This window comes from Mus pahari, chromosome 12, assembly GCF_900095145.1.
Source record: "Mus pahari chromosome 12, PAHARI_EIJ_v1.1, whole genome shotgun sequence".
In the NCBI taxonomy this organism is placed as follows: Eukaryota; Metazoa; Chordata; class Mammalia; order Rodentia; family Muridae; genus Mus; species Mus pahari.
In genome coordinates, this window is record NC_034601.1 from 57659321 (window position 1) to 57674047 (window position 14727).

The 14727-nt window shown below is 36.9% G+C and overlaps 1 protein-coding gene across 3 annotated transcripts in view; it reads right to left on the reverse strand.

The window, feature by feature from the left end:
* Positions 1–3528: 3528 nt before the first annotated feature.
* Positions 3529–14727, reverse strand: part of Htr1f (5-hydroxytryptamine receptor 1F) — a 139294-nt gene continuing 128095 nt past the window's right edge. For 2 of the 3 annotated variants that reach the window (XM_029544249.1, XM_029544250.1), the window contains exon 3: positions 6238–7403. In XM_029544249.1, coding sequence (XP_029400109.1) covers positions 6260–7360 — 1101 coding nt within the window. In that variant the 5' untranslated portion in view covers positions 7361–7403 and the 3' untranslated portion in view covers positions 6238–6259. Of the gene's footprint in view, positions 7404–14727 lie in introns of all 3 variants that reach the window. The other variant, XM_021209848.2, reaches the window with a different exon arrangement.

Here is a 14727-nt window from a genome sequence, read left to right on the forward strand (position 1 = left end):
GCACTGGCATAGCCTCACAAGAGGCCGCAATATCAGGGTCCCTTCAGCAGAATCTTGCTGGCATGTGCAATAGTGTCTGGGTTTGGTGGCTGATGATGGAATGGATCCCCGGGTGGGGTAGTCTCTGGATAGTCCATCCTTTCATCTTAGCTCCACCGTTTTTTGGCTTTAATCATCGGATTTCTCCTTTTGAAGGAAAATTTCTTTTAACCATTTAATGGATAAAACCCAAACCATAATCCTGGATCGTAGGGGAACTCATCTCTGAGTTCATCGACAGTGGGGATTAATACTGGGGTACACGTGGTTATGGTTTTCAAAGATAAATAAGTTAGGCAATACCAAGATGGTAGTGGCTGGCAAGAGCCCACAGGGGTGGCCTTCGAGGGGCTTGGTCAGGCTGCTGGGCCTTTGTGCTTCCCTAGGCATGGAGATTCCAGGAGAGTGAGAGGCAGCCCAGTGCTGTGGACTCCCTTCTCTCCCAGACTCCCACTGAGGGTCTGCATGTTCAATGTTCTCGCTCATTCCAGACTTACCATGCTAAGGATTAATAGCAGTGACTCATGCTTTGCAGCCCTTTAGTCTCTGAGTGAGTTTGTCTTCTTTTACTATCACTTATTCCCAACTCCTTTAGGTTAAAGGTTATCAGAAGAATTGGGACTCCAATTTAGCCTCTTTAGATTTTAATTGTTGAGTGTTCTATCTAAAAAGAGCTGTTTCCTTTGTCATAAAGAATTTGTGCTATGTTCTAGAGAAATTAAACAGCACCCTCACTGAGTATAGAGTGTACTTTATTTTATTTACTTTGAACTAAATGTATGATCATTTACAATGTTTTTGGTTTTGAACTCAGCTTCTACAGTTTTACGTTTGTGATAGTGGTAAGGTCCCTTTCTGACTTTGTCTTTTACTAAAATGGTGAGCTAATTTCTGGTTTTGGTTCCTGTAGCCACAGTCCCACACTTAACTAGCTGGGGTCTTTTAAAGCTCTACTCTTCAGAACTGGAGCCCCAGGCTCAAGCTTCGTTGGAGTCATCTAAGATAAGTCCTGATGCATGGGATCCGGCCTGAATTCACAGACTGATGTGCCCATGTTTGTAGCAAGCACCAAAAGTGATTTTAATTGATGCAGGTTTTAAAAACCCCAAATCATCATTCGCTTGAAAGAAGTTCTCTTCCTGTTTCATCTTCAAACTCATTGGTGTACTTAGTTAAGATGATTCTTTTCCCCAGCTCACGTATTCTTAGCATCACCTTACTTTGCAAAAAATGTAAACTGATACATATTTGTACATTCCTGACCTCTCTTCTAGGGTTACAGTTGACTCATAGCCAAGCCCAACAGTTATCACTATAACAGGTATATGTATAATATATGTATATAGCTATTATATAACAGTGTTATAGTTATTATGTCAGTATGTAGAGGGAGGGACAGAGACGATGGATACTCTGTGTGCATGTATGATTGCAGTTCTCTTTCAGTTGTGTTAATGTGGGAGGCCTCAAGGTAGCAGCCTCAGCCATAGAGCATAACTACGTAATAATGACACATCACATCATTGTAAGTTTGATTTTTGGTATACATATTGAATGTGTGTATCTTAGGAATATTAATCCAACATGAAGATATTGGGGACAAATAGCCCAGAAGGATGATCTTAATATTCTTGCAGAAGTAGTACCGTCCATGGGAAAAACTAGGACTGACATTAAACACAAAGTTTAATAGAAAACTATTTGGATATGATGTGTTGTTCCCACTAAAAATAACAATAATAATATATTTCCTCTTATTCAATTTATTTTATGTACATGAGTGCTCTGTTTTCATGAATATCAAAAGAGAGGATCAAATTCCATTACAGATGGTTGTGAGTCACCACGTGGTTGCTGGGAATTGAACTCAGGACCTCTGGAAGAACAGTCAGTGTCCTTAACTGCTGAGTCATCTCTCCAGCATCTATATATTTTTCTTAAGGAGGAATTTTTATGATTTTCATCCTGGTCAAAAGTTCTATTACTATTATTATTATTTTAATGCCTCCCTATCTAGGTGGCTTTTAAATACCTCTATGCTTTGGAGAAGGTCTTCCATATCAATAGCTGACATTATTATAATGCTAGCTGATGTTTCCCTCAGTGATAAGTTCCTTATTTTAAATAATTGAAGAAAGTCAACTGATTCAAAGGATCAAGACAAGTCATTATAAAATATTTACTTTATTCATGACAAAAATATTAATTTGGTTTTAGAGATATTTTGTGGCATGTTAAAGGTCTAAGCATGATAAATTCTGTGATTAGGAAGATATGAGAACCACATACCTGGAACAAGTTACTTTAATGTACTGCACTTTAAAGTAAGCAGAATTACTTTTGAAGGACTTTGGGAATTACTAAGAAAAGTATCTTTCATGTTTCTACTGCACACTTTAAGAAACCCGATTCTCTGACCTAGAAATCATAAATAGTCTATAAATTCATGAGAAAACAGTTTTACTCTTGAAGCGGAGACAAGCGTATCAGCAATGAGTTCATGACACCGTCTGCCTTCGATACTTAGGGGAGCAAATAAACACATTTCATAGCGGTTGGATTTAAACTGCTTTCCTACTTATTTCTATTAGAAAATTTAGGTAAAAGGCACAAGATTAGAATGGAGGGTGTGGCTATAGGGCTTAAGCTATCGCAAGGAGATGAACTTGGTACTGGCACAGTGATACAGCAAGGGAGATGGATACCCTAGTTGGGTCAACTGGGGAACCAAACTCATCATTGAGACAAAGATAGGAACGGTTTTCTTTTCTTTTTTCAAGACAGAGTTTCTCTGTGTAGTCCTGGCTGTCTTCTGTAGACCAGGCTGGTCTCATACTCAGAAATCCGCCTGCCTCTGCCTCCTAAGAGCTGGGATTAAAGGTGTGTCCCACCACCGCCCAGCAGGAACAGATTTCTAAATTCCTAAGGTAGTTTGTTCTTAAAGATGGGCTCATCATTTTCCACTAACAGGATATTTGTGACAGGTCTTGTAAACAAAACTAAAAGAGCAAAACAAAACAAACCCCCAAAACATATTGACCAGACAGTTCATATTCTTAAATTAAACTCAAAACAAAATGAATGTTTTATAAGCATATGCACAGTCTATATGCAGCTATGTGTAATGACATATTGGACTGATTTTACTTTCTTTTCTTTCTTTCTTTTTTTTTTACATTTAACTTTCTTATTTCTTTGGTGTCATTTTTTAAAAATATATCTTTCATTTGAAGAGATTTAGACATCACTTAATAAAATAAAGTCTTTGATGGATTTTATGGTGCCACTCTATTAAGATTCTAGTAGGAAGGAAACTTTTATCTTGTATTTAATAACCTTTGATGATATTTATGTTTTCATCCTTTGTCTTATTTGTTAAGAAAAGAGCTATTATATTGCATTATTTTTCCTTTTGACAGCTTTTATCTACTTAGAAAATTCTCATTCAAAGGATAAAGTGTTTCTATTCTGAGAAGTCCATCTTGTAAACTGGACTTGTCAACTGCACATATTTCAAAGAAAGTGCAAATTGCAGTTTTCAAGCCCCCTACCTTAACATTTAAAGATATTGAGAGATATCACTGATATTCATTCATTAGTGCATACGTATTCATTAGCCTGCAACCTCAGCTTATAGCAGATGAACTGACACTACTGTGTGTTGCAGCATCTTTGAATCAAATGATGACTCTACAATGTAGAAAGTGAACTGGATTTTCTCCCGAGCTCTCAAGGGAGATAAATGCTACTTCTTCATGACTTATGACATTATCTCTCTCTACCTGAGATTTGCTCCAACTTAGATTTCAGGGCAGCATTTGTGCTTGGGCTTGTTTTGTTTGAAATGGTTAGTGATTTGTCTCTCTTAAGAGTTTTCCCAGTAGTACAGTGGAGGCAGCGGCAGGCAGTGGAAAGGTCTTTGGTTGAGTAGGTCACAGACAGAGTCAAATGTTGGCAAGTGAGAGGGTAAAAGAGAAGAAAGAGGAGAGGAAAAAGACACAGGCATGCGAGTGGAGGCAGAGTGCCCTGGGGACAAAGCACATGGCTGGGGGACCTCATTCATTTATCAGTTCTGAGATCAGAACTCATCTAACAGGTTTTGCTTAACCAGGAAGTGGTCAGTAGTGCCTGTAGGCTTGGGCACATCTGGCTTTCTATACTTTCTGAAAAAGTCATCGTTTACTAAGAGATCTTGTAGTTAATCTCCTGGTTTCAGGCACAGATTGTAGGAGCTCAGCCTGTCTTACTGACCTACGGGCTGTAACGTTTGGATCTTCCCTTACATCACCTCTTCCCGTTTCTTTCTTTATTTCCACCGCCAGAATCAAGCTTAGCACTTCATCACCTCGACTATTGGTTTGGTTTCTAGCAAGAAGTCAGTTATCTCCAGTATTCTCTCTGCTTCTCATATCTACTCAGAGGTGCTTTTCCTCCCTACCCCTGTATTTCAGAGTTGCCCTAAGCTCGTAATATTTTTGATAATCATCATTGATAACTCGAGGGCAGTGGCAAGATTGACAGTACCATTCTTTGCTCGACATTAAACCCAGTCACAATGTGCAAGTTTACCTTGAATTTGACTTCCTTTGTAGCCTTAAATGGCTAGTGACTTTTGGCATATCCTACAATCCTTGCACGATGACTTCTGAACTCAAGTTGGCACCACTTGAACTTTCATTTGCACATGTTCAATTCTACTTTACTTGACACATTTTAGATATATTGTTTATGAAAATGTCCCAATGTTCTTCAACCAGATGTGATCAGTTTGTCTCTATACCATCACAACTATGTACATAACTCACTTGCTAGATCCTTGTTTATTTTCTTCTAGTAGAGTTCTGCATTCTTTCTTCTTTTAGATTATAGATACCTTGGTAGAAGAATTTGTATTTTATTGTTTCCTGTATTTTCTATCTAGTACATGTAGCCTTATACAAAAATCACATCTCTAGATATCTGTTAAACCAAGAATAATGTCTCCTAGATATATAAAAAGTGATGTAATGAACTCTTTCCACAAGGAAAGAATATTTTATAATGCACACAATGTTGCAACTTAAAGAGGTGTGATGTTTTTCTTTTTTATTAGATATTTTGTTTACTTACATTTCAAATGTATGTGTTGTTTTTCAAATATGTTGTTTTTCAAATGGTCTTAATTTGTGAAAGGTGTCCTAATTATAATAGGAAAAACATATTTTTGTAAAGTTAAAGCAAAGTTTTAAGTTTTTATTATATACTCTGTAATAAAAAAAGAAATGATGTTCAGATCTTAAGATATGGAGATGAGTTGTAAAAACTGAACTTAATAACATTGGTGGAGAAAAAAATAAATTTTACACTAGAAGTATGTTAATTATGGTGAGTTAGTTAAGGTCCTTAGTGTTTAGAGCTTGTTTCCTAGACAAGGGGCAATGTATATAACAATTGTACAATAATTGCATAATAAACCTTCCCCCTAACCTTGGGGCTTTGATTTTAAATACTGACATATGGTTAAGATAATATTATTCTAGAACTTGATATTAAACAAAGTAAAGATTGCAAATGTGCAGAAAACTCAGGATATTGAAATATTTTCCATATTTAGTTCATTGGGTGATTATTTTTACCGTCCACATATGAGGACACTATCAAGGCCGCTGAGCCTCATATCTTCTCTACTAAAGCTAAATAAGAGCTGCTGTTGCTGTTTCTTCACCTTTGCAGTGGAGGAGATGGAGAAGGGAAAATAGTAGCATTGCAGTGAATATTTTTTTATAAATTAGTGGTTAAGCAATGAGGTGACATAGAAATTACCAGTGGAAAGATGCTAGTTAAAAATTTCTCTAGTTGTTGTAACATATAAACCTGGAAAGCATTGTAATTGATAGTGAATATATATATATATATTACATATATATATTCACTATTAATTACTTTATATATATATGTGTATTTCTAATTAGCTTCTTAGGTATATTGCATAGACAAAATATTATGAGCTGAGCTGCGTACATTATTTCCTAATCTTGAGAACATTAAAATTATGGCCAAATAATGCATCTTATTTTCTTGGTGCTATTAAAAATAAATTATCCTTTTATAATTTTAGCAGTCTTAATATATTTTCTCTAAAAATTTAAATCTTTTATTTCTTTACATTCATTTAGTTATCCCTGTCCCTCCCCCCCCAACAAACAGAGCCTCCACACTTTAATATTGGATTTCTTTTTTCCTAATATCGGCATCGTACAAGTTTTTGGAAGGCTTTCTTGAAGTCTTCATTAAAGATGGTATAAATCAGTGGATTTATAAGGGAATTCAGGTAACCGAGCCATGTCAAAAAATTTGACATTTCTTCAGAAATTTTACATTTTTCACAGACATTAACAACCAATTCTTTTACAAAAAAGGGCAGCCAACATATTACAAATGCACCCAGGATCAGTCCCAGGGTAGTGGCTGCTTTGCGTTCTCTGGTGCCTGAGATTTTCTGTCTTCTCCAAGATTTCTCATGCCTCAGCTCCGATCTGGGACTTTTCACTGTGCTGTGAATTCTATCAAAGTCCGTTGATGGATCGGAGAGGGATTTTTCGAGCATGTAGGATGTGGAGACCAGTTTAATGCTCTTCTCACCGCTCTCCAAGAGGACTTGACCGTTCAGCTCCTCCTTTATCATCCGACTTGCTTGTCTCTTGTGGTACAGTGTCCTTGCTGCTCTGTATATTTTGTAGTAGAGGATCAATATCAATACAAGCGGAATGTAGAAAGCTCCAAACGTGGAGTAAATTGTGGAAACAATGTGATCATGTTTGATGACACACTCATCATCGCGGCTAGTTCCTTGGTGCCTCCAGAAGAGAGGAGGCATAGAGATGAACACAGATATAACCCACACTATTGTAATCATGATGCCGGCATGCCTGGGAGTCCTCTTCCTGGCGTACTCAACTGCGTCTGTGATGGCGCGGTACCTATCCAAGGCTATAGCTGACAGATGCAAGATGGAACACGTACAACAGATGATGTCGACACTCAGCCAAATGTCACAGAGTACTTGTCCCATAATCCAGCTCTCTCTCACAATGTACACAATACTGAAGGGCATCACCAGGACAGCTACAAGAAAATCTGTAACTGCCAAGGAACAAATTAAATAGTTGGCTGGGTGGTGCAGCTTGCGAGTCACAATGATTGCAGCGATCACGAGGGAGTTGATGGTGGTTGTCATCAATGCCAGCCCAGACAGAGTGAGGGATACCAGAATTTTGGATGGCATTCGGTTTAACAGTTCCTCGGAGGTCAAGTTTTGGTCTGATGTGTTTAAAAAATCCATTTTTTTTTGGTTAAAAGGTTAATATAGTTGAAGAAATGAATACCTGTAACAAAGGATGGGGGAAACATAGTTCAGAGAAAGTTTCAAGTGTTGTGCTCTTCTTTTTAGATGAGAAAAATATATGTGCCTGTTTTCTTAGAGTATTCTATGGACTAAAAATTGGAGCTCATATTTTTCTAACCTAAGAAATGCAATTCAAAAAGTAACAAATTGTAACTTTCAAAACATTTATTAAAATTTTCTCACATAAAGCAATTTCTGTGAGTAAACTAACCAATTATACAACTATTTCCCCATGGCTATGAAATTGTTTTCAAACGTTTATTAGCTCTTTTTCCTTTTGTCTACAGCAGAAGCTATGCTGAAAAGTACATGTTAATATTTTATACTTGTGTATTTTATAATATAGCATGAAAACATTAAAGACAGCATTTAAAAATGGTAAATATATTTGTATTTAATTCAAAGTTACATGATAACGTTATAATGGACATTTGTAATGTATTTGATGCCATAATGTAGAGGCTACATAGAGAGAAAGAAGAAAAAAAATACTCTATGTGGCTTTTATAAAATTAGAAAAATGTTAGTAGTCTTTGGGAACATTGTAGTTAATTTGGTTTGAAAGGACAAAATAAGATTAGTTGGAGTCATATAACTATAATATGTAGGGACATTATCAATTATAACAATAGCATACATGACCAAATAACCCTCTTACCAAGTGAACTGCCAGTTAGGGGAGCTCGTTGAGGCTGGTTCCCTGACAGTCATGTTGTTTTCTTTGTAAATTGCTGCTGCATTGATGACATTACATTGCTGCTTAAGGAGGACCCTATATCCATGGTTTATCATTGTTGCTTTAGTCTGTTATTTAATTTAATTGGAAGTCAAATAAGGTCTGGGAATAGATGTAGCTCAGTGGTAGAACCCTTGCCTAGCATCTAAGGCCCTGGGTTTGAGTCCCCGTACAGAACAAGTCAAAGAACAGTAATTAGAGTGTATTCAAGTCAAATACAAGTAATATTGTTTTACAAGCCGTTTCTTCATTTCCCATTACTCCTTTTTTTTGCTTTCATAATTTTTAGTGACTACTTGTATCTCAATGATGGATGGACAGGAATTAGAATCTGATATTTCTATTCCTAGTTATAATTGCTACTTTACAAGCATAGTTTAGCATTATATTTACTTCAAGGTGGCAATATTTCTGGACTGCTAACATAATATTTAAAATAATTTTTAATAAAATCTTTATATGTTCAGTATTTTATAAGGATGCAAATAATCATATATTTGCCATGAAGTTTTCTATCTGCCTGTGTTTGGGTACCAGTACAAAATGTAATTTTGACTTGCAGGTGTTCATGAAGCCAACTTCTGCTAAGCAAATTGAATGCCAGAAAATACATGAATACTCACCATCTACATAAGTGACCATCTATTGTATAGTCAAGAAATTGTTTCATATCTACACAATGCCCAGCCATGAAGAACAACTAAGATGTCCTGATCTACACAACACCTGTTCAGGTCAGCTAAGACACGTCAAGGAAAACAGTGGAATATAAATCCCTCTGCCTCTAGAAATTCTAAACTAGAAGTTACTAAACTCAATGGCTCTCAGAATCATGCTGAAGGCTTGTTAAGTCATATTCCAGGGTCCAAACTTTGGAGTTTATGATTCAGTAAGTCTGGTGTGAGGCTCTAAAATACACATTTCTGACACATTTCCAGGTAATACTGATGTTAGCGCATCAGAGAGTCTGTCCTCTGGTTTTATTCATCCTGGCTGCTTCCAATAAAGCTCTGATTTCCCCCAGTGCTATAGCATCTATAATCTTCTCTCAAATGATAGCCTCTACAGTATTTCAAAATTTCTTCAAAATGTTTCTTTCTGGCATTCTTACTTATTGGAGACTCTTAAATAAATGATCTCTCACTAATGTTTTTCATTGTACATGTCTCTGTTTTCATTGGAGACTCAGTGTGTTTCTTCCTGTTTAGGGATATAAGTCTTCTCCCCTCCCGTATATCCCAGGTTTTTTCATTCTTTTCTGAAAGAATATTGAGTCAGATGGTCTGAGATGCAGAGAACTCACAGGCATTACCAGAACAGTCACGAAGGCCTTGTACGTGTTTTTTAGTAGCACATGACCTTCTATTCCTACCTATCCTTCCTTCCTCCCTTCCTTCCTCTCTCCCTCTCTTGCTTCCTCTCTCCCTCTGTCCCTCCCTCCCTTCCTCCTTCCCTTCCACTTCCTTCTTCCTTCCTTTCCTTCCTCCCTCCCTTTCTCCCATCCTCTTTCTTTCTCTCTCTCTTTCTTTCTTGCTTTCTTTTTTGGCAAATGCCATTTTAAAAAACTGTTAAAAATTTTTATTTTTGACATTTGTTGGTGTGTGTGTGTGTATGTGTGTGTGTGTGTTTGTGTGTGTTTCTCTGTGTGTGTGATCATGCATATCATGGCACACATATGGAGGTCAACTTTGAGGAGTCAGTTTTTTCTCCTCCTGCCACAAGAGTTTGAGAGATCAAACTCTGGTTCACAGGCTTGTTGGCAAGAGCCTCTACTTGGCCCAGCTGTCTTGCGGGCCCTCCCTGTCATTCTTATGTATTCTCCCTGCAAACAATTTTTTGAAAGGTCAGTGTTCATTTATGAAAAGCTTACTCCAGATCCAGTGGCACATTTGGGAAATATGACAAATTAATTAATTTCTGTTTTTTTTCTCCAATTTATGCCATTCTCTCTTCATATGTTTTACATTATAGATTCAATTAAGATCTCTCTCTCTCTCTCTCTCTCTCTCTCTCTCTCTCTCTCTCTCTCTCTCTCTCTCTCTCTCTCTCTCTCTCTCTCTCTCCCTCTCTCTCGTGTCTCTGTCTGTCTGCATGGTTTTTACAGTGTGCTCAGAGGCCACAGGAGGTTTCCTAGTGTATTACTATCCACCTTATTCCTTTAAGACAGGGTCTCTCATTGAACCTGGATCTTCTTGCTTGGCTAGTGGCCAGAAAACCCCAGGTATCTTCTTTTTTTTCTTTTCCCCAACTCTCTTCTGTTTCTGTCTCCCACAGTGTTGGAGTTATATGTATGTTCAGCCATATCAGGCTTTTTACATAAGTGCTGAGACTTGAACTTCATGCTTATGCAGCAAGTGATCTTACCTGCTGACCATCTCTTCAGGCCTCTGAATAGCTTGTAAATTAATTTCTTTGCAATGCTGTTTACTTACTATTATGAGAACAGAATTAAAAGTACCAACACTTACTGTATTATAAGCAAAGATAACTTTCCATTTTAGTTTGCCTGATACACAATTTTGCCATAAGAAATTATTCTGCAATTTTATTTTGAGAAGAAGATGAAATGAGACAAGCTGTCTGGAAATAGGCTTTCATAAATGAATGCCACAGGAAAGAGGACCAGCTAAAAACTAGGAGAGTTGTTGGATAAGTCAAGTGATTTCTCTCTGTGTCACCCTGTAGCATTTACATGACCCTTAACAAAATGGTACTCCATGCCAGAAACTCCTCTTAAACCTTCATCATATGATAATTATGTGACATGTAAATATGAATTGTAAATCTGTCAAGCAAATTATATTGTCGTTTACCAGAACCCTGTCTAATATTAAATTTAGAAAACTAATAAATCTTCTAGAGTGATATTAATAGAGAATAAAGAAGACAGGAAAACGAATGGAGCTAGTCACAGTTGGGTTTTTAATTTCCTTTATTCTTATTGTTCCTGCCACCTATACACAGAAGTACAACAAATCATTTTCTTTGTCCAATTTAAACACGGCCTTTCATTAGACTCTTTGCCCAAACTCCTATTCAGGTTTCCACTCTATGTCCTTGTATTGTTAGGGACATTGACTGGTTACCTGACATAGAGCCCACCACAGGTGTCACTTCTGCACCACAACACAGGCTTCTTTTTGAATTTCAAATATCTTTACTGGGGAAAATTAGTCTATGAAGAACTGCAGTCTCATTAGTCAAAACCTAAAAGTTTCTCACACTTCAGCCAGCATAAGAAATTGACATCTTGATGATCTAGTCATATGATGCATTAAAAACCTACTAATTACACATAATATTTTCAATCTAATGGCATTTACATTCTAGAGTTTGCTTGGCTTCTAATTTTACTGCCCTCAGGCTGTCTATCAGCTCTTGGGGAAATAGTTTAATTAATTTTCTTCTGTGAATAATTAATGAGGTCATGCACAAATATTTTTCGTAATAGCATTATAAATAGGCAAGACTGTAAGTTCAAGTCTATCAAGACCTTGTAAAAAACCTATATGAAAAACCTACATATTGGATATTTAAATTTGGTTAATAATAACAATATTGTGCTATATTTTTTTACACATCTCAAGGCATTTATTTCCTTAAATTTGCTCCATGAGATGAAAGCAGTCACTATGTTTCCTCATAGATTGGAAAACAAAGGCACAGAAACATCACAAATATCCCTAAATTAAAAACACAGCTAACCTTTGATATGTACATTTGATTTGGAAAGTCTGTAGAATCCAGGAATCTTGAATTATTGGTTTGGGGTAGGGGAAAGTGATCTTAAAAGAGGGGGAGGAACACATGTTCTTAACTACCTTTCTCTCCAAGAGAGACACATTCCTTCACAACTCCATGCCACTCATGGGCTCTCGAAAGTACTTTTCTATAAAATAAAGATTTTTGTTATGTATCAGATGTGATTTCAAGTAGAAGGAAATATTCCATAGGATAAATGTTTAAAATGTGGGTGTGGCCAGATTTCCATGAGTACATGAAATAGCGGCAATTACACTGCTTTTTAAAAATCTTTTACTGGCAGTACAACTCTGAGCCCTTAGATCTGTGCGTTTATTTTTCTGTTCCCATTTATTTCTTTAAGAACCATTTGGTGGGTTCTTTTTACATGGTGATTAGCTGTAAAAATCCCAATTAAGCACTTCATATATATATATATATATATATATATATATATATATATATATATATATATATACACACACACACACACACACATACACACAGAGTATCTATTTATGGACATTCACACATTTAGGACATTTATAAAGTAGTAGATTTCTATATGGCTATTTCAAACCTCTTCAATGTTACTTGTCCCTCTCTCAGTCACCTCTGTCCTGAGCTCCCATTCCTCTCTTTACTTCATCCTCCTCCCCATCATTTCCCCCTTTAAATTCCTAGCAGCAGTGTTTTACTATTTACACTCCTTTAAGATCTCTCTCCTCTCCCCCCAAACCAAGGATCCCTTTCTATATTCCTGGATTCTACAGATATTCCAAATCAAATTAGATATCAAATGCACAAGTCAACTGTACATAGATTTGATGCGAACATACACATGAGCGAGAACCTTCAGTGTTTGTTTTTCTGGGTCTGAGTCGTTTCAATCAGTGCATCTCCAAGTTCCATCCATTTACCTTCAAAGTTCATGATTTCATTTTTCTTCGAGATGCGTAAAACTTCCACTGCACATTGGTACCACACTATATACTTCATATATGTATATGTATATGCAATTATATGCACATGTGGTCTTATTCCAACCCTCTCATGCTTCCTGCTCCCTGCAAGCCAATGTACGAAGTCCAATACCCTGCAATGTACAAGACTGAAAGGCTGAAGAGAAGGTGGGCCTGGCAGAGGTGTAGTCGGTTATGCAGCATAGCAGTGTATGTGAGAGCCACCGCATCTTTCCTGGCCAGCCTCTGGGGAGGGTCTGCTTTGGGGATCTAGGGGAAAGGTCTTCTGAGGGTGCTTCCGTGACTTTAGGTGGCAAATTGAGGATAGGTTTTTAACTTCCCTGTTCTTTAGGTTTTAGCTTAGAAGTTGATGTTAACTCTAAGATCTTAATTAAACTGCTTGAATCCAATGGTATTCTCAGTGATTCATCTCCTAACTAGTCCCTGATTCAAGTGATTATGCTTGGAGTGCTTATTTGAAATTAATTCTTCGTCCTTCTTTTCTCTTTGTGCCTCATTATTAGAGAAAAGATGGTGATGTTTGAGGAGGATTTATGTAATAATCAACTGCAGCAATGGCTTTGTTCCATATGGAAAAGTTTTCTCTACCTGTCAAGAGGCAAATGAGTCATGGTTAGTCATTTAACAATGACTGCCCCCCCCCCAATAAATATGCTAGCACATAAGACTGTGCTTTGAGAGCACTGCTATGCTCTGCTGGTCACTGACACCAATTTGTTGACTCGTCAGACAGATTTAGCCAAAATTTAAAAACATTTATTTAACTATTTATTTGTGTGTATGTATATGTATGTGCTTGTATATGTATGTATATGTATGGGAGCACATGTGGTAGATTGTGTATGTGGGTGTTAGGTAGACAACGTGTGGGAGTAGGTTCTCTATGTCTACTTCATGGGTCTCAGGTTGTGAACTCAGCTGGCCAGGCTTCGTGGCAGGTGCTTTGAACCATTGAGCGATATCGCCATCCCTTAATTTTAAAAATATTTAAATTGAAGATAGTAATTGTGATCTTAAGAGGTATTTACATATATGCACATTACATTGCTCAAATGTTCTGATTCTTACTTTCAAGGGACACCTGCTCAGTCGTCTGGTTGACAGGGAGGGGGGATTAAATTGCAACTATGTTAGGGAAAACTTCAATGTGATTCTTAGATATGGGAAGCATTTGCTGCAGGAAAGGAAGCAAATAGGCTTATTTCTGTACAGTACAGTGTGTACTGTTTCTTTGACTCTTGCTGAGACTCAGACAAGGAGGATGCCAAGCATGTGGGAGGGTGGAGGAGGAGGAGAAGAAAGTTATGGCAGAAGTAGGGGTGTGAAGACAATAAGAGCCTATGTTTATATCTAAGACTGGGACTTCAAGGCAGTTGTTTTAGTGCTCTTTTAACAGAATGCTGCAGACTAGGTTATTTTAAATGGCTCTACGTCTATGTCTATATCCTATCTATCTATCTATCTATCTATCTATCTATCTATCTATCTATTATCTATATACCAATCATCTCTCTATGTATCTATCATCTATCTCCATCCATGTATCTAGTGTCGATGTCTCTCTTTCATATCTATTTATTTATCATCTCTTTATGTATGTATGTATGTATGTATGTATGTATCTACCTACCTACCTATTATCTATCTATCTATCTATCTATCTATCTATCTATCTATCTATCTATCTATCTATCTATCAATCTAATCTATCATCTCTCTATGTATCTATCATCTATCTCCATCCATCTGTGTATCTAGTATCTATCTATCTATCTATCTATCTATCTATCTATCTATCTATCTATCTATCTATCTATCTATCCTATCATCTCTCTATGTATCTA